This window comes from Haliotis cracherodii, unplaced genomic scaffold, assembly GCF_022045235.1.
Source record: "Haliotis cracherodii isolate W230 unplaced genomic scaffold, xgHalCrac1.p SCAF_1, whole genome shotgun sequence".
Lineage (NCBI taxonomy): Eukaryota > Metazoa > Mollusca > Gastropoda > Lepetellida > Haliotidae > Haliotis > Haliotis cracherodii.
Genome location: NW_027266264.1, coordinates 22,567,486 through 22,588,315, shown reverse-complemented (window position 1 = coordinate 22,588,315; position 20,830 = coordinate 22,567,486). Strand labels below are relative to the sequence as shown.

The window sequence follows — 20,830 nt, the reverse complement described above, 5'->3', positions numbered from 1 at the left end:
TCAATCAGATCGTCTTGACTGGGCGCCAACGTTTTGTTTGAAGCAAATGCAAGTGATATGAGAGGTTGAATCTGATTGGTCAATAGGAGAGGCATAGAAAGGACATAACTCGTAATAGCCACTGGTGGCGCTACGTTCGAGCCCAGTAATTCCAGCCTAGTTCGGCAAGGGTGGAAACTGGACTTTTATAATCAGTTAACTCACTTGCCTTGGGAAGATGATCATCGCTATACCTGAAGCTTAAGTACAACGTCTTGGTCAAACTCACAATACAAAAAAAGATATATGTGATTCCATGTACATTGTTGGGCTTTGTGCACTGTATGGTGCTGTGTATACTGCCATGAAAGGCGTTGTGTACAGTGTACATTATGTGTACGGTCTGAAATTTAGTATTCGTGTAATGAGGTTGTGTATGGCATGGAGTTAGTTTGTGACTGAGTGAGCACGTCAGTGTATTATCATGTACGGAGTGCTGCATACAGTGTCGAGTACGTTATTGGGAAGAGAACCAGATATGGAGTTATGTGAGTGAGTGAGTGAGTGAGTGAGTATGGTTTTACGCCGCTTTTAGCAATATTCCAGCAATATCACGGCGGGGAACACTAGAAATGGGCTTCTCACATTGTACCCATGTCGGGAATCGAACCCGGGTCTTCGGCGTGACGAGCCAACACTTTAACCAATAGGCTGCCCGACCGCCCCTATGGAGTTATCTATCATATAGTACACGTTAAGAATAAAATACAGTTCTGTACATGGTGTGCCGTTGATAACGCAGGAAAATTATTATGTATGTTTCTTTTGATAAATAATGCTGATAATAAAACCTATTATTTGTTACTTATTGCGTTAAACTTGAACATTACACGCAGGCACCTTGTTGGTAAGTGTTCAGCGGACAGTAAACGTCCTTGTGTTTTAGACAGCATAAGAAACTGTCGGTAATGCGGCCAACAAGAGGTAATTGGAGTCGGAGCTCTAAAAGCCACATCTGTAATCGGCAAAAACGTTCGTGTTGGACATTCATGGTCAGAAAAGGCCATGTTAGAGACCGATGCTTGCAAGATGTGGCTAGAAGATACCGTTACGTCTTGCTGAGTGCTAAAAAAATATTCTCAAAAAATGTATCAGTAAATCAGCTTGACTTATTCGGACCTACGAAATATCTTGGCATATCTTCATTAGTGCTGTTTTGTTAGATACATTACTAACAACAGAGGTGCCTACGTAGTCGGTGACTAAGAAATAGAGATTGTTAGCTTTACATTGTTTGTACAGCACTCCCAGTACAACATAGGAACCAACGTTGAAGTTAGGAGAGATTATTTAATCCTACTTGCAACGACTGGAACGGAGCCCAAAGTCATAGTGACCAACTTGCGAACGTACGATTTCATTAAGAAATCAAAGGAACTCTTTTGGAATATGTCTGTATTTTCGTCTCGGCAGGAAGGTTGTACTTTGCAAAAATAAACATGTTAAACTCTGTCCAAATTACCTATAGATCAGAAACATCAAATGTATCCTTGGTCTCAATCGATAGTTTATCGGACCCTTGGGACACATTTTATTTGTTTAATCACTACCTGAAAGCTGCAGAAGGTCGTTTTATGTAATGCGTTTTCTTCACAGTAATTTCCCATTGACCTTCCACTCGCCATCTGAGGATTGCCATTAAACAAGAAATCCCTGTAAAAGATGGTAAATGAAGAAATGTCTAAATTTCACGAAACCATGGACGAAGGACTCTTTTCAGAATTGAGGAGGAACGCAACTGCACTTAGTGATGAAGAGATATATATTCAAACTGGCAGTATTGATTCAAATATGTCATGACTCGTTGCAGCAACTGCACAAAGTAACTACATGTATGATTTAGATTGAAATTACAACTTACAATCTGATTAAGCGCTCTGCTGTTGATGTAGATGTACTATACGTGGTATTTGTGACATGCATGTGAACACACTGCTTTATGTCGGTGTTACCCCACGTTGTGTTGGTACGTCTGCAGTGGAACGGTTAAGGTATTAAGGCAGTATTTCCACTTTCACCACTAGAGAGTCGATACTTTCGTTCTCGACAAAGTATCATTTGGCCTGAGGGAATATATGAACTTTTGTCTTGGCGCGATGTCTGTCAGTCATAAATCTTTCGGGTGTTGGGCGTCTTGTACGGAATCTGTTTATACATTGAAGAAAAGTTTTGCTTTGAACATGAAAGGCTTCATACTATTATTGGGTGGCATCAAATTGAATAATCCTTTCTGGAGACTTGAAAACAACCCTGTTTACAAACTACACGACTTGGGAAGAGCAAACTTGTTGAATCTGTTTTATTAAAGCATTACGATATATGTTTTAATGTCCAGTGGATAAAACGTTGATATTTCAGGTGAACACTTGTCTTGCCTTTTCATCTGTTTGCGACGGGGACATCAGTGGGACATGGTATGCTCACCTTTTCGCGAGCACCTGGTATCATTAACAATTGTAAGTGATTAATAAACACATGCCTATGCTATAGTCGTAATCGTACAATATTTCTTCTTGAGGCGGAGATCCTTATGACTATTGAAAGTAGTAACATCTGTTGCGTTTATTTATAGATGCTTTGACTCCTAGGTGCCTGAGGATATTTGGTGAGGTATTTATATTCGAATATTGATTCAGACAACTATCCATATCTCAAGCAAGATGCTTAAATTTACTGATATGATCAAATCTTAACTATAACGCCATGACGTTATGACGTTATCTCATGAATCGACGGGTAGACCGATTAATAGAGATCCACGATTTAAGTCTGATGTGTTTTAAGTTAAAGTCCATTAATATTATTGCTGTTGCATACGTGTATCGTTTCGGACCAAAATATCCTGTTTCAATTTTCGGGAAAAAAACCGAAATAATATTTAGAACCTTCGTATATATACATACAATGTCATGGTTACCTCTTCCTAATCTGAGCTGTTTTGAAGAAAGAGAATCATTATCGTAAATGTTGATAGCGTATCTGCAATATAAGAGTTATTACATAGAAAACGCGACTTATCATCAAAGGTAAATCAAGTAGATAGATCTATTTCATATGAAGGTGAAATCCAAAAGCTACACCTGGCGTCAATTAAGCCATCCGCACTCCGGTGTTAGACTTGAAACCACTTATCACAATGTTCGTGCAACCGAAAATCCAGTTCTCGTAGTCACGTGGTTTCTGAAAAGAAGATTTTCAAAGATTACTGAAAGACATCAAAGATACAAAATATTTCACTGAACTTGTAGTATTAATGCCAGGGACTCATCTAAATAACTATGGTAAGAAATACGACCTGTGATGTCGTTTCATCAAACACTTGTTGGAAAGAAGTTGCAGATATATTTCGAACGACGTTGACGATTATTCACAAGACGTGGGGAAGAAAATTGGACGTTTCCTCTTTGTTCTATTATGTCTCAGTTTAAAAACCGACTTCACTGAGTGCATCGTGTTTAACGTTATTCTTAAGTCTAAGTGAAGATGCTACTGACTGAGAAGGGCTATCTGGTCAGGATAAGGTTTGATCTTTAAATTGAATTTGCTTCCTGCTCAGTGGACTGGAGTAATACCACACAGAGAAGCTCGACGAAAGACTGAACAGAATCATTGACTGACTGAAAGCTTTTGTAAATGAAAGCGAGAAAAAACATTTCCATAATCATATGAAATCTCACATCAAGCCGGCATCCAGTGATGTGACCTAAAAACTGTTCACAGCGGCGTTAATCCTAACTCTCGTAGTCATAAATGATGTTTTAAATGAAAGTACTGACGTAAATAAATAACCCCTTTTTTATAATCATAAGAAACATCTGCTAAAAGCTGTACAATTCCGACTGTATCATGAGGATGTGTTTATGAATCCCTATCAAATAGTGATGATGACAAGTGTTCGGTAAAAGGTGAGCGTATATATCCTGTCCCACTTGTGGCACCCATCACAAACGCATGCAACGGCATGTCAATTATTCATCTGAACAAAACGCGGGTACATATGGTCCAAGTCAAAATGAGGAAATGCATCGGACATCACTTTGGCAAATGATGCATCACAGTTTGAAATGTCCACCACATGTTTTCAATACAGCTTTATGAGTGAGTTGGGTTTAACGCTGCTTTTAACAGTATTCCAGTCATATCACGGCGTGTCGACTTAGTGTGGGAAGAAAGCCCGAAGTGATGCAGGTCTCACACGTTTACCACTTCGGTGAAACACACGAGCACGGATATGGTGCTGACAACCCGAGAAACATAATCTGGGCGAACCGGGATACGAACCCACAATCACAGGTTTCTGGCGTGCCCAAGGGACGTAACTCTGCACAGCGAATTGCGGCGCCTTAGACGACAGGGTCACCCGTGACCCTACAGCTTTACCGAGCAAGAGTCGTATGACGCTCTTTAAAATATATCGGTAGAAAGATCATGTTCGATTGTACCTCAAAAGTTGTGAAATCTTTTCAGAAACCACGTAACTAAGAGAACTGAAATCTGCTTAGCACGTGCGGATGGCAAAATTGTCGCCAGCTCTGATTACGAAGAGGTAACCCAGGACATTGTCAAATTGTGACATTATATACTGAGTCAAATAAAAAACTTCACATTTTAAAAAGTTATCCCATATATGATATACAACGGACAAATGTATCAGAGAAGGTAATATGTAATCATTAATGTCCAAAGAAGGATTTTAATTAACGGTGGTAACCATAATTTGTTCCAAGCACCTACGGTATCCGGTAATAACATCAACAGTTTAAATAATAAGTCCCAAGCACGAGAATCTGACGGCACACAAGTTCAGTAGCGTGTATGGCCACCATGTGCGTTGACAACTGCCACACAACGCCTCCGCATGGACCTTGTGATGCGTTTGAACCATTGATTGGGATGACGACGCCATTATTGCTGCAAAATGGTGCCAAGATCTTGCAAATTCTATGGTTGGTTCTGGAGAGTGCGCAGACTTCTGCCAAGAGCATCCCAGACGTGTTCGATGGGATTGAGGTCGGGAGACCTTGACGGCAAGTCCATGACGTTGACTCCAGCATTCTATAGGAAATTCCTTTTCAAAATTGCTGTGTGGGGTCTGGCATTGTCGTGTTGGAAGATCAAACCGGGTCTATGGGCTGCCATAAAAGGCAAAAGTTCTGGTGCCAGGACCTGGTCGCGGTAAGCAGCAGCGTTGAGGTTGCCACGGATGACAAGAAGCCTGGGACGTGCGTTGCCACAGAAAGCACCCCACACCATGAAACTTCCGCCTCGAAATCTGTCAGCTTCCTGTACACAACACTGGGCGTAACGTTCATGACTGCGCCTCCGCACCCTCGCCCTACCATCAGCAAATCGAAGATTAAATCGGGATTCATCACTGAAGACGACTGGATTCCAAATCCTCTGAGTCCATCGTAATTGTCGCTGTGCCCACAATTGACGTTGACGTCTGTGTAATTGAGTCAGAATAGGTCCGCAGTATGGCCGTCGTGCTTGAAGGTGAGCAGTTCTCAGACGGTTTCGAACAGTTTGCGTACTCAGTCTACCACTAAACAGTTCATTTCTGGTTGATGTAGCCGTCAAAAATCCGTTACGGAGGTGACGTAAGACAATCTGACGAGCCTCTGCATGTGACGTCACACGTGGTCGACCTGGCCGAGGGCGATCAGCGATGGTACCCGTTTGCTGTAGACGCGTTGTAAATCATAAACAGTCCGTCGACTACAACCCATCGTCCTTGCGACTTCAGCTACGGACGTTCCCGTCTGCAACATGCCGATGGCACGTTCACGTTGCACATTTGAAAGGCGTGGCATGATAAATGGCCGTAAAGACCTTTGTCTTCGTGTGTTTTTCTTTTTTTTTGTTAATGACTGCAGTATGGCCAAAAACGCGTGCGGTATTATGGCGACGTGACCAGTTGCACGTGAAAAACAACTTTTGCCACTATAGTGCTGTGCACATGATTTTTTTTATCGATTCACCTGCACAAAAACGGGTGTTATCTGAAGACAATACGTGGCCATTACTGTTTAATAAGGGCCCACAATAATAACTGGGCAAAATGTTAAAATTTTAGGATTGTGAAGTTTTTAATTTGGTTCAGTATATATAGATGTACGCAGGTTCTCAATATTATTTCGTTCCCCCCCCCCCCCCCCCCCCCCCCCTGAAAATGACATTCTGACCCTAAACAGGATGTTTTGGTCCAAAGCCTGGAGCTGCAGGAATGTTGCTCGACATAAAGGGAAAATAGACTATTGGAAACTTGAAGTCATACCTTTTGTCATACATACAGATGAGGCAGTGCCACTTGTTTCCTTTTGGGTACATCAGTGGAGGGGAATTTTCGTCGCTTTTATTTAAGGAGTCACAATTCAATTATATTAAGTTTGATATCTTGTTTAGAATATCTAAATCGCCAATTACGAAAAAAGTATGTGACACAAATTGATAACATTTAATACACATTGTACATAAGACAATCAATGAATACACATGTGCACAGCTGTCTCCTTTATACGTTTACTGAGAATGTATAATCTGTTTTAAATTCACTGACAGAACAATATCATATTTAATCTATCCGTGGAAATTTTGTGCATACACAGTCGTATTCCAATAATCTAGTAATATATGCTTAGTGTTAATCGAAAGCAACAAAGCTAGTTCCATAATAATTAAAGCAAAACATCATGATCAACGCCAGAAAATAACCAGTTTCGAATATCTACAGAAACAGATTCCACTTGACTTGGAGTATTGGGCTAGCAGTGAATATAACTATAAATATAAAAACTATGTGAATGAATCATAAGAAACTCGTTTTTCAATTCCGGCTATATCATAAACTTTTGTTTACGAGTCACTATTACATAGTGAGGATATCAGTAAGCGTATCCTGATCCACCGGACGTACGCGTCACAAACACATGCAAACACAATGTTAACCCTGCCTTCCCATCGCCCAAGTAATCTTTGTGCTGATGTGCTTTGTATCATTACTTGATTTATTAGTCAAAGATGTAACTATGTGCTAATTGTCTGTAGTTAATGATAACGAAATTTGGTAAAATATTAGGGTTTTATCAGAATGCCTTAATTACATTGCATTAGCTGGCAATATACATAAGCAATATTTTAAGTTTTGTATTCGACTATTTCTGATAAATTAGGAGTGAATGTCATGACATGACAAGAAATAAACTGGGCGGCAAAAGAAAGTATAGGTCGAGTTCCATGATCGATAAAAAATAACAAGAAGAGGTTGTGCTGTGAATTATAATATAATCTAGGGAGGGGTAGCAAATGATTGATCAACTACAGTTTGAATGAAATTGTGCAATCACAGGTAATGTAAGCTCAAGATAAACAATTGTGGGGTAAAAAATTTCATTTTCAAAAGTTCATTGTCGACACAGTTGCCTTCAGTAGCGTGTATGACCTCCAGCTGCCTCAATACGTGCTGTGATACGCCGCCTCATTGATGACGTCAGTCTTCTGATGACGTGGACTGGAATCCGTTGCCACTCGTCTCTCAAGGCCTGCTGCAATTCTTGTCTGTTGACGGGACGCTGATGGCGTGCTCTAATCTGTCTGTCAAGATGGTCCCACAGATGTTCAATAGGATTCATATCGGGTGAGTGGGCAGGCCAGGGCAAAACGTCAACGTTCTGCAGGTTTAGAAAGTTCCGAATCAGTCTTGCAGTATGGGGCCTTGCATTGTCGTGTTGAAACAATGTCCCCTGCTGTTGGTTTTGTAAGAACGGAAGCACAACTGGCTGCAACACTTGGTCTCTGTACTGCACAGCGTTCAGGTGTCCCTGTATAATCACCAAATCAGTCTTCTGCTCTCCACAAACACCGACCCACACCATGACACCTCCCCTGCCGAATGGATGGACCTCTCGAATACACGCCGGAGCCAAACGTTCCCCTCTGCGTCGATAAAATCATTCTCTGCCTTCATTTCGAAACAAGTTCAACCGACTTTCATCAGTAAACAGCACTCGACGCCAATTTCTCACTTGCCAGCGTCGAACCTGCCTCGCCCATCGCAGTCTCAGGCATCGATGTTGAGCAGTCATGATCAGTACCATTCCTTGGAAAGGACGATACGCTCGGATCCCAGCAGCACGAAGTCGTCGTAGTACTGTACGTTGGCTAATGGGATGTCCCAACGCTGTTGCTGCCGTCCCCGTCGCCGTCGCCGTCGCCGTTACGAATCTGTTTCGCAGGTGAATGAGCCTTGTCTGGGTTCTGGGCTTGTCCTGTGTCCTCCCTGTCTGCCTGTACCGCTGAATGAGCCTGCCTACAGCCAATGGTGTCCAACCAAACCTTCTGGCAATTTGGACCTGTGTTGCGCCCATTTCGGCCATACCGATGGCTCTCTCTCTCTCTCTGCTCCTGTGATAGTCGTGGCATTTCTTTTGTGTGCTTTCATCACGTGTGGTTATACCCTGCAGACGAACGCATTTATACAGCTGACATGCACGTGCAGTTTATGCCATAGGCGGGAAACCTGTTTCACCATTTTTTTGTCACCGAAAGAGCGCCGTCAAAGGTGGCGCGTTCGGGTGAGGTGTTTTTTTATACCTGTTCCTGGGCAGTCATATTCCCAATACCCACTTTCCACTAGTTATCGCTGTTTTTAGGAAAATTACAAAGTGCCAACCTATACTTTCTTTTGCCGCTTAGTTTATTATGTGATAAGAAACTGTTGTTTCGACTGAAATCTCTTATATTTTTCGCATTGGTTTTAAGCAATAACGACAATAGTTCCATGAATATTGTTTGGTGATAAAGGCGTGTAAGTATTGTGGCAACTTTTTCACAATGTACTTGTTTTTCATACATAATTTTCCTGATCTGTATGCGATATGGCTGAAATATTGCCGTTGTGACTTTAAATATTAACTCACTCACTCACTCACTCACTCACTCACTCACTCACTCACTCACTAACTCACTGATCTGTCTGTGGAAATTTAAAAACTGTTTGCAGCCTCTGTACCAATATGTACAATATTAGGGATGATTTCGATTTTCCAGTCGTGAATATCCTCTTTCGAAGAACTTTACATCAGCTCCAGCTACAGTTCTCAGTTGCTTAGGTACTTTAGAGTGTGTACATATTATACACAATTCATTTTTCAATGAAGGCTTCACCATAAGATGCCTGGTTAAGTCTTTCTCAGAAATTGTATGTATTACACGTTAATAAAGGGTTTGTTTATGCGTGCTATTGACAAGGTTCAACAAAGGTGGTTTTCCTGACTCACAGATAGTTCAAGTAATGGCATGTATCGTCATTTTAAATAATTGTTGGAACGAAAGTTTCATCTGTCTAGCACAGCTTCTTATTCGAATCTTTGAAATATGTATATTTGTTTATACTCTGTTTGAACGATTTGATGATTAATAAAGGGAGACATTTATCAAAAGAAATGCACTTTTCTTAATCAATGTCTTGTTTGTAAGCTCCGTTAAAGAGTGAGTGAGTGAGTTGGGTTAAATGCCGCTTCCAGTTATTCCACAATCATAGGTTTCTCGCGCACTCAAGTGAATCAACTCTCTACAGCGAATCACGGCGCCTGAGACGACTGGGCCACCCGTGCCCCCAGCTCCGTTTATGGCCTCATTAGGACTGTGCAACTATTTCTTTACTATATGTTCTTAGTCGTTATCTGTTGTTAAGTAAGGATAATAATTTACAACTTAAAATGACTCATTCATTCTTGCAAAATATGTTATTATCATAACCTGACATGTATTCGTAAAAATCATGCACACATTGCCAGTTAAAACACAATCGATTGTATATTACTCTCGGGCATATGGCAAGTAGTCTTTGTACTAAAAAGTATTGAACTGACTTCAACGTACCTAAAAATAGGTGAATTCTCCATAAGTGTTCAGCTTTTTTCCACATGCTCAGTAAAAATTTACCTCATTCGCATGACCTTTTAGAAGATAGCAGTGTTTCCATTTTATAGCTTCAAGTCGTGTAGTAGCTTTTTTTTAATACTTGTGATAAATGTTAAAAAGATATGTCATTGCGGCTCTTCACCTTCAACTGTCGACCAATAATGTTTCTCGAGATTTCATCCTGATATCCATTAGTTGACTTCTATTCCACGTTAGATCGATATTCGCGCAATATTCCATGACGGAGACCTGAAAATAGTCGACTCTTAACCAGACAAGCTTGTGAGTGAGTGAGCGAGTCAAATTAACTTCGCATCGGCAGTATCCCAGCCATATAATGACGAGAACAACTTTGTACATAAATATCTGTCACATGGGACAGTAAAACATTAGCACAGCATCACGAATAGTTGATTAAAATTCTTTCAAATACTAAGCCATACTTAATATTTAATATTACATTTTATACAATTAAGATACCGGCTATAGACCACCAACAACCGAAGCTGGACCACCTAACTGGGGCCCATAGGGATGTACAGTATATCTGCTACCTGCCGATTCGACAAGTATGTGATCCATATTGTAAGCAAGAATCCACGCCTTCAGTGAGTGAGTATGGTTTTACGCCGCTTTTAGCAATATTCCAGCAATATCACGGCGGAGGACACCAGAAATGGGCTTCACACATTGTACCCATGTCGGGAATCGAACCCGGGTCTTCGGTGTGACGAGCCAACGCTTTAACCACTAGGCTACCCGACCGCCCCCCACGCCTCAGGGTACGATGACACGCAATCAACCAAGTCACCGAGTCTGACACACCTGATCCTTTTGTCGCTTCCTACGACCAGCAGACTGTTGGTTGATGAGGATCTATTCTAATCTGAAAATTACAAGACATAAAGACTCGGGGATATAGTTCAAACAGTCCAAACGTCATCTCAACAAACATCAATGACACCACAAGACCTTGGCAATACCGAAGTCTCGAATGCGATCAAATATGTGAATAGGACAATCTGAATACATATTTGAATATTTGGTTTAACATCCTACATATTCCAAAAGCAGAACTATCACATACAGATGTAGAAAAACAAGGTTTTCGTATAGGATAAAGCACGACTCCGAGGTTATGCCTGGGGATGTAAAACCCGAGGCGACAGGGGAGAGGAAATGTAAGACCGACGGCGAACCCCGAGGTCTTACATTTCCGATCCCCAATGGCCGAGCGTTTTACATCCCCAAGCATAACCGAGGAGGAGTGTTTTATCTAGCTTAGAAACCGTGGGGAAACTGTTTTTTTTGCAATAAAATGCCAAAGTGTCCTGAAAAATTCGAGTGTATGAGAACTACGTTTTGATTCGCTGTACTGACGTAAGTTATAGAAAGTTGATCAGATCTTGCATGTGCAGATTATCACGCACTGCACGTGCAGATTGCTGGTACTTTGGAGAGTTTTTACAATTGTCATGTCACGTGACTAGGACGTAACCAAACATATCATAGCTGACCGGATTATCACGCACTGCATGTGCAGATTGCCGATACTTGGGAGAGGTTTTACAATTGTCATGTCACGTGACCAGCTTCTTTTTAAACGTGCGCATTCCCACAGTAACCACACAAATACCGTGAACACGATGAGCGACGAGTGAGTGAGTGAGTGAGTATGGTTTTACGCCGCTTTTAGCAATATTCCAGCAATATCACGGCGGGGGACACCACAAATGGGCTTCACACATTGTACCCATGTCGGGAATCGAACCCGGGCCTTCGGTGTGACGAGCGAGCGCTTTAACGACAAGGCTACCCGACCGCCCCTATGAGCGACGAAGACATCTTTCTAACCCATGCTCAGAAAATGGACGCTTTCTACTACTCACCATTAGCGAAACCCAAGGCAGACAGATGGTTCAGCAATTTCCCGATAGGACACAACACGCTTCAAGGCATAATCAAGCGACTGTGTCGGAATGCAGGAATCGAGGGAAAGCGAACAAATCACTCTCTCAGGACAACATCCGCCACCAGACTATACAGAGCCAATGTTGATGGACAACTTATTTGCGAGCAGACAGGTAAAGCAAAATTTTACGGATTGAAGTTTTATTTGAAATTATTTGTGGTCAACTATTTTGGAGTAGTGTTATCATTTGAAAGGTACAATTGATAGCGTATATGTCCCTGGCCATCGACGCGAAACTGTGCACACGTATAAACGGACATCCGAAGATCAGAAACTGCTGGTGTCGGACATCATCTATCTTGGGGTAAAGCAGAAAAGGTCTGTTACTGCCACTGTCACGAGACCATCTCCAGATGATGCTACTGCGCCGCCGTCAATTGCTACTGCTACTACTATTCCGTCATCTGCAGCACCGCCACCAGCCGTTTCCAGTGAAATTGTCTCTGATCACGACTTGCGAGAGAAAACCAAAAAAGACACTTCGCGGAACATTTGTGTCACATTCAACTTCAGCTGAACTGTAAATGGCATGGTTTATGGCATTCCAGAATAAATGTTGAAACATGTGTGTGTTGATTTATTTTAAAGAACTAATCCGCTACCCCACGCCTGGTTTGCGCCATGGGTCAGGTTAATAAATCTGTTGGTAAAACCTCAAGTGAGGGGCAGGTCAATAAATCTCTTGTTAAAACCTCTCCAGTGACGGACAGGTCAATAAACAACCTGAACAACTCTACCAGAAAGGGACAAGTTAATAAATCTTCAGTATGGACCTCCCTCTGATCAGCAAGTATACTTGTTGGATAATCAGTAGTGAGCGGTACATGCAGACTGGCGGTCATTCCACGATAGCAATGCACCCACGAAACAATAGACATAATTTACCCTAGGTTTCTAATTAGATTTAAAGATTATGTAAGTCAGACACACTCATTGGGGATTTTGAAAAGCGTTTGATTCAGTCGAACCAAATATATCAACATCTGGTGGTCTTAGCTACGGATTTCAAGACAGTACCAATACATTACTGTCTGCGTCGTCACCGTTTCCTAAATTTAGTCATTTAAAACCCACTTATTTTGGCTGATTTACAATGATGTATTTCATGTTAATCTTGCAGTTTTATACACTGGTTATTCTCTTGCATTAACAATTATATTTACATAGATTCGATGTCTCAGTTTAATACCGGGCACTGCTTTGTTTCAGACTGTTTCAGACTGGAAATTGATATTGACATTGACAATATATACTCTTCAAAAAAGGAAACTTGACATAGATGTAAAACCCCTTTTTGCCAAATATCTAAAATAATTACATTAAATGAGAACCAAATAAGTCAAACAGAAATATGATGTGTCTATAATTCGCGAAAACACATGCAAAGCACTTAAACCTAGCGTTTGGGGATCAATTTTACAGCTTCATCCAAACGCAACCGCCTGTAAAAAACGTGCAGAACAGGATCCTGCATTTAGGCATGCAGGCCCCCCTTCTGAATGGGTATAAAAGTTCACATCAACGGCTGTTCATACAGTCCTTATAACGGCATTAGAGACGGTGACAGAATGCCAAGACTGAATGCAGCTCAACGGAACAACGCCATTGGAAGATTACAAGCTGGAGCAACTCAGCAAGAAGTGGCCAGGCACTTTGGCGTATCCAGACAGACAATCTCCGCACTGTGGACCAGATACAACAAGACCAACAAGAGTTGACGACAGACCAAGGTCAGGAAGACCAAGGGTGACAACCCAAGCACAAGATCGATACATCCGTCTGCGACACCTCCGAGACCGCACTACCACAGCCACGTCTACAACCACACAGATCCCTGGGGTACGCAGAATATCAGATCAAACGGTACGCAAAAGACTGAGTGAGGCTGGACTTTTTGCACGAAGACCTGTTCGACGTCATGTATTGACCCCACGTCATCTGGCGGACCGTCTGCTTTGGTGCCAACAGAGGATTAGATGAGCACGTGCATGGTGGAGAAATGTACTGTTTACTGACGAGTCCCGTTTCCTACTCACACGTGCTGATGGGCGCGCACGTGTCTTCAGACGGTGAACGTTACGCCCCCAACTGTGTGCAGCAGGTTGTCCCATTTGGCGGCGGGAGTGTCATGGTATGGGCCAGAATTCATCACGGCGGTAGGACGCCTCTCGTGCATGTGGCAGGTGCATTGACAGGTGTGCGTTACAGAGACTTGATCCTACAGCCTTACGTTCTTCCTCACGTCAACGTTCATGGCGGACAGTTCCAACAGGACAACGCTCGACTGCCTGTTGCACGTGTTTGTCAGGACTTCTTACGGCACAGGCACTCGTGAAGAGCAACCTCCTCGTGGTGAGTGCCGGGTAACGCTAATAGCTCTTCCCCCGTGTGGAACCGGGGCAGAATATTTCCACAGCACCCCATTGCTGGTCGTAAAAGGCGACCAAAGTGGGCAGCCCGTTTGCCGTGGGTTGCGTCCCTGTGTCGGTGGAGGACGGGAGTCTGGTAGTTGTGGGCACTGGTTCCTGGAACTGTGTTCCTTTGCCCAACACACTACTTTGACCCTTACTTCGCCTAGACGGGTGGTAAGATGGGCCTGGTCTTATCAATCGGCTGGTCATGCCAGGCCCTGTGCGTAATATTGTATATGCACACCTGTGTTGTGTTATCATGTATATTTTGGTCTTGGCCAAACATACTTTGTATGAATTACCAATTTTGGATGGACTGAATTGCCTAGAGTCTTACGCCAGAAGGCGGTGGCTCATGGGCCAATCTGGTAATGTTGACCGCTGAATTCTGTATGTCTCTAAATTATTGTTATTTGCAGAACCAGCTTGGCAATCAATTTAGTAGACAAATATAGCTGTTCATGTCATATTTGCTGGAGTATAACACCCCTGTAGCCCTGGTGTTTGCATTTTGGATATCCAATGCAATAAGACACCGTCCTTGTTGACACTCGGTGGTGGGTGGGGAGCAAGGGTGCAGAACGACTTCCTTTCATTATGTAAAAAAACACACTCTGGTTCGAAAAGGAAACATCTAGATGCTATTTCTAAGGCCATCAATGGTTGTTGTGGTACGGTTGACAATGTTACCCGCCTCCGTAATGGCTCCATACTTGTGGAATGTGCCAGGAAACAGCAATCTCTAAACCTTTTGTCCATCAGCCAGTTTGCAAATGTAGAGGTTGCTGTTTCAGCACATAGAACATTGAACTCGTGTCGAGGCATCGTGAGAGACAGAGCCCGATGTTTAGCGGACATGAGTGAAGATGAGATTGTGACCGAACTAACCAAACAAGGTGTTACAGCTGTCAAGCGTTTCACCAGAAAACAAGATAATAACATCATCAAGACAAACACCTATCTTTTTACTTTTTCCCTTTCAACTATTCCTAAATCTATCAAAGCTGGGTACTTTAATATCGGAGTGGAAGTTTATGTTCCAAACCCACTCCGATGTTATAAATGTCAACATTTTGGACATGGTGCCAAGACCTGTACTCTCAGAACTGTCTGTGTGCGCTGCAGTGGCTCTCATGAGAGCACTGAGTGCACTGATGCCATTAAGTGTGCAAATTGCGATGGGGACCACTTGGCCTCATCCAAACTTTGTCCACACTTTCTCCTTCAATCTCAAATTCTAAAAATTAAACACACCAACAATATCTCCTTTTATGATGCTAAGAAGCTAGTTCAGTCACAATCTCCTAATAACTCAACAAAATCATACTCAGCAGCAGCAACTGTCACTCCTGTTGTCAAGGCTACCACAGTATCTGTAGGATGCCAAACAACCATCTCTTGGGTTGGTAATCAGCAGATGCTACAGGACAATACTGCTCAAACATCTTCAAGTGCACCAACACGAGCAACTTCAGCTTCACAGACGGAGCTAGTGGAATCCAGAAGAACAGAACCAAAATCATCTACAATTATTGAAGACTTACCTTTAACTAAAACTGAAAAAAAGAAACTGAAAAAAACGGCCAGGGCCCTCCAACACTTGGAGGTGCCTTCTTCTGAGCCTACACCTGTTAAGGTTTAAAATCAATTTGAACCTTTGGCGATGGAGGTCACTCCTTCTCCAACAGGCCATGGGAGTGGACCTTCCTCCCGCTCCAGAACCCCAGTAGAACCACCATGACCTGTTCTAACCCGATAACACAATGGAATTGCAGAGGACTAAAAAACAATTTTAATGATTTGCAGCTATTAACACAAGATTTCAAGCCTTCAGCCTTTTGTTTGCAGGAAACGTACCTTAACACTACTGATAAACTAACCATTAGACACTACGACTACTATCATTTCTTTTCACCACCAGGGGTTAAAGCCACTGGAGGTTCTTCAATCTTGGTGAGGCAGGGTGTTATTCATAGCCCTGTTCCTCTCATTACCCCTCTACAAGCTACCGCAGTTCGTATAACTATGCACATTGTTTTTACTCTGTGCTCTCTTTACATTCCTCCATCTACATCTCTTCAGCAAACCGATCTTCAAGCTCTCTATGACCAGCTTCCTAAGCCCTGTATTATCATGGGCGATATGAACGGTCATAATCCACTTTGGGGTAGTGACCGTACAAGCAGTAAAGGCAAGCTCTTAGAAGATTTTATTTCCAACAATAATCTATGCCTTTTTAACGATAATTCCAACACATATTTACACCCTGGTACAGGCACATACTCTTCTTTGGATTTGTCTATTACCGATTCAAACCTGCTGAATGAATTTGAGTGGTTGGTCCACGATGACCTCTGTGGAAGTGACCACTTTCCAACCATATTAAACCCTATTACCCCATCTGATGTTCCTCCATCATCTCGATGGAACTTTACAAAAGCCAACTGGCCTCTATATGACATTCTGTGTACAGAAAAACTAACACCTGATCATTTCACTGACGTTCCTGACCCAATACAATGTTTTTCTGATGAACTTATCAATATAGCTGAAAAATGTGTTCCTCAGTCCTCTGGAATTCCCCACATACGTAAACCATGGTTTACCGATGACTGCAAGCAAGCTAGGAAGGCGAGGAAAAAGGCTGAGCGTTATTTCCGTCGCCATCCTATGGTCCATAACTTAAACAAATTTAAAATATTAAATGCTAAGGCAAGGCGAACATTTAAACAAAGTAAACGCCAATCTTGGCGAAATTATGTGTCAAAAATAAATTCTCTGACGCCCATGTCCAAGGTATGGAACATGGTCCACAAAATCAAAGGTAAGGGCACTAAATCTAGTATTCACCATCTTAAAGATGGGGACCAACTTCTAACTCATAAATCAGATAGTGCTAATAAACTTGGTGCAACTTTAGTAAAACACTCTTCCTCATCTAACTATGTACCTCAATTCCAAAAGTATCAAAAACAGCAAGAAAAGAAACCTATTAATTTTAATTCCGATAATGGGGAAGATTATAATGAACTATTCTCTATTCATGAACTCCACACTGCCCTTGGACAAGCTCATGATACTGCTACAGGAGCTGATAACATACATTATCAACTCCTGAAGCACTTACCCGAATCATCCTTAGAAACACTATTGAATATTTTTGATGTCATTTGGACCTCAAGGAAGTTCCCTCCTTCGTGGCGTGATGCTATTGTTGTCCCGATTCCCAAGCCCGGTCGAGATCACACTGATCCATCCAATTACCGACCAATATCATTGACAAGCTGCGTTTGCAAAACCATGGAACGCATGATAAACAATCGTCTCGTTTGGTACCTGGAATCCAATAATCTTATTACTAATATACAATGTGGTTTCCGGAAAAACAGAAGTACCATCGACCATTTGGTTCGCTTAGAATCATTTGTTAAAAATGCAATAATAAATAAACAACATGCAGTGTCTATCTTTTTCGATCTAGAAAAAGCATATGACACTACATGGAAACATGGAATTTTAAAAGATTTACATGATTTTGGATTACGAGGCCGTTTGCCTCAATTTATATCTGAATTTTTAACTGACAGGCAATTTCAGGTCCGCGTGGGCTCTACCCTGTCTGATCATTATAATCAGGATCAGGGTGTCCCACAAGGTAGCATCTTGTCTGTCACATTGTTTAGTATTAAGATAAATAGTTTATCCAAAGTTTTAAATGATTCGATTGATGGATCGCTCTTTGTGGATGATTTTAATATTTCGTGTCGTGGCAAAAACATGCATACTATTGAAAGGCAGCTTCAGCTATGTTTAAATAAAATCCAGAAATGGTGTCTCGAAAATGGTTTTAAATTTTCAAAATCTAAAACCAACTGTATACATTTTTGTAGGAAATATAAACCCCATAAAGATCCAGAATTAATTTTAGATAACACTCCCATTAAAGTTGTAAAGGAAGCTAAATTCTTAGGTCTAATATTCGATCATCATTTGACCTTTCTGCCCCACATAAAATACTTAAAGAATAGGTGCTTGAAGGCCCTATATTTATTAAAAGTTGTCTCAAATTGTAAGTGGGGAGGGGATCAAAAAACCCTCCTCCAACTATATCGAACCCTTATCCGCTCGAAACTTGATTATGGCTCCATCATATATGGTGGGGCCTGTAAGAGCAATTTAAAATTACTTGACACCATTCATCATCAGGGCCTGAGACTTTGCCTTGGAGCCTTCAGAACTTCTCCTATTCATAGTTTGTATGTGGAAGCTGATGAACCATCCCTTAAACACCGTCGCATTAAATTAGCTCTACAATACATCTCTAAATTACGTTCCAATAACTCCAATCCAGCATATGACTGTGTTTTTAATCCCCTTTACGGTAATCTATACAAAACAAAATCTTCTCTTATTCCACCACTAGGGATACGACTACAAGCAGATATTTCTGCTGCTAAAATAAACCTTGGTAATATAGCCCCCACTCAACTTTTCTCTTCTCCACCATGGCAGTTAGTACATCCAGAGGTGGATCTAACTTTAGCTAAACTGAAGAAATCTGACACAAATCAACTAATTTATCAACAACATTATAATGAATTAAGGAACACATATAATACTTACAAATCCATATTTACAGATGGATCCAAGGATGGTGACGCTGTTGCCAGCGCCACTGTCATTGGATCCAGAACCATATCATCTAGATTACCGAATGACAGTTCTATTTTTACAGCAGAATCACAGGCAATATTAACTGCTCTTAAATATATAAATACCCAATCTAAACATAAACGGTTCATTATCTTTTCTGATTCACTTTCCTGTCTTCAGGCAATTAATAATATATCTTGTCATCATCCACTTTTACGTGAATTAATTGAACTACATAATGATCTTGCTACTGGCCAGTACGACATCGTCTTTTGTTGGTTACCAAGCCATGTTGGTATCATTGGTAATACAATGGCCTATGCTGCTGCAAAAGCAGCACTCACCAAATCTGTGACACCACTTCTTCTACCATACACTGATTTTAAACCCATAATTAGATCTTACATCCATGATCTAATGCAAAAGAAGTGGGACACTCAAGTAGGTATAAATAAATTACATGAACTTAAACCAACTATCGGCTACACCTACTTGGGCTGTCAGTCCAGATTTGAGGAGGTCATAATACGACGATGTCGTATTGGCCATAGCAGGTATACAAACGATTATTTATTGAAAGGTGAAGATCCTCCGTTTTGTATCCCTTGTGGTGAAAGAATCACCGTCAAGCATGTCCTGCTTGACTGTGTTGATAATTTTCACTCACTCACTCACTCTTACGGCACAACAACATCCAGACATTACCTTGGCCAGCCCGGTCACCAGATTTGTCCCCGATTGAGCATCTGTGGCACGAGTTGGATCGACGCGTTCGCAGAAGGAATCCACCGCCCCAAACACTTCCGGCGCTTCTTGATTCACTTCAGCATGAATGGCAGCACATCCAACAGCGTGTTATTGACAACTTGATTGCATCTATGGGTCGTCGGTGTCAAGCGGTGATTGATGCACGTGGTGGGCACAACCGATACTGACATTTTCTGTACCCCTGTGACATTAACTGTATCGTGTACGTGTGTCTGTCTAGGTGACATGATTAATGTTTTGAACATTGTGTACATTGATCTTCAAACAGTGTTTCAATTATGGTTTTCTGTGTCCTATTTTGAAACAATCGCATTATATCAGATTTTGAAAGTCAGTGTCAAGTTTCTATTTTTGAAGAGTATATTTCATAAATATTAAAGATGAAATTTGTCAACGGATTGCGCCAACAACCAGCAAAGCTTGCAATGGCAAATACATTAATCTTAGAAGTAACCTATTTTGACAGTAGCAAATGCTGATATTTTAATAATTACTTTCTTTCATATAATGGGTAGATCTTTCGGCAGGATAAAGCCAAGGGATAAAAACGGTATCCGCTGGGGAAAAAACATACAAATCACAAAGGTCAGATAGGTCCTACTATTAGTGTTTACAAATGTGACCATTGTCATTCGGCGATCGAGTCAGAATAAACCACCCGGAAGATGCAGGAACTTCGGGGACAGTTGTTATCATTATAACAACAGCAGTGAAATATATCAGATATAAAATTGTGAAACAATTTAGCGAGGACACTAACCTAGCGGGATCAGTTTCCATAGCTGTTCCACCTCAGCGGCGTGGGGCCTTTCCCCCAATTTAAAACTGTTGGATTTGGCCGAAATATGTCCGAATTATAACCTTGTTTCATTTTGTCGCTGTGTGTACTTCTCAGTCTTCACTTCCTACGTTTGTGACATACAGTAACAAAAACAAACATGGCGTCTCATAGCCTAGGATTAGTGGGTTCCCTTTGGAATTATATTGACTGTTGTCACTGTCCAACTGACAAATCATTGATCTTGTGACGTAAATTATACTGAACCGTAAAAGAAACGTCAGC

At 41.6% G+C, this 20,830-nt stretch overlaps 1 protein-coding gene across 1 annotated transcript; it reads left to right on the top strand.

The window, feature by feature from the left end:
* The first annotated feature begins 11,791 nt into the window (after window positions 1–11,791).
* On the top strand, window positions 11,792–12,452 carry LOC139462059 (uncharacterized). The gene is made up of 2 exons (XM_071243564.1): window positions 11,792–12,047; window positions 12,130–12,452. The coding sequence occupies exons 1-2, from the start codon at window positions 11,792–11,794 to the stop codon at window positions 12,450–12,452; spliced, it is 579 nt and encodes a 192-aa protein (XP_071099665.1).
* Window positions 12,453–20,830: the final 8,378 nt, after the last annotated feature.

Bases quoted from the DNA above. Each gene is read 5' to 3' on its own strand.
- LOC139462059 (XM_071243564.1), top strand. From the start codon at position 11,792: ATGAGCGACGAAGACATCTTTCTAACCCATGCTCAGAAAATGGACGCT. The intron at 12,048-12,129 runs GTAAAGCAAAAT...ATCATTTGAAAG, and splicing joins ACTTATTTGCGAGCAGACAG to GTACAATTGATAGCGTATAT.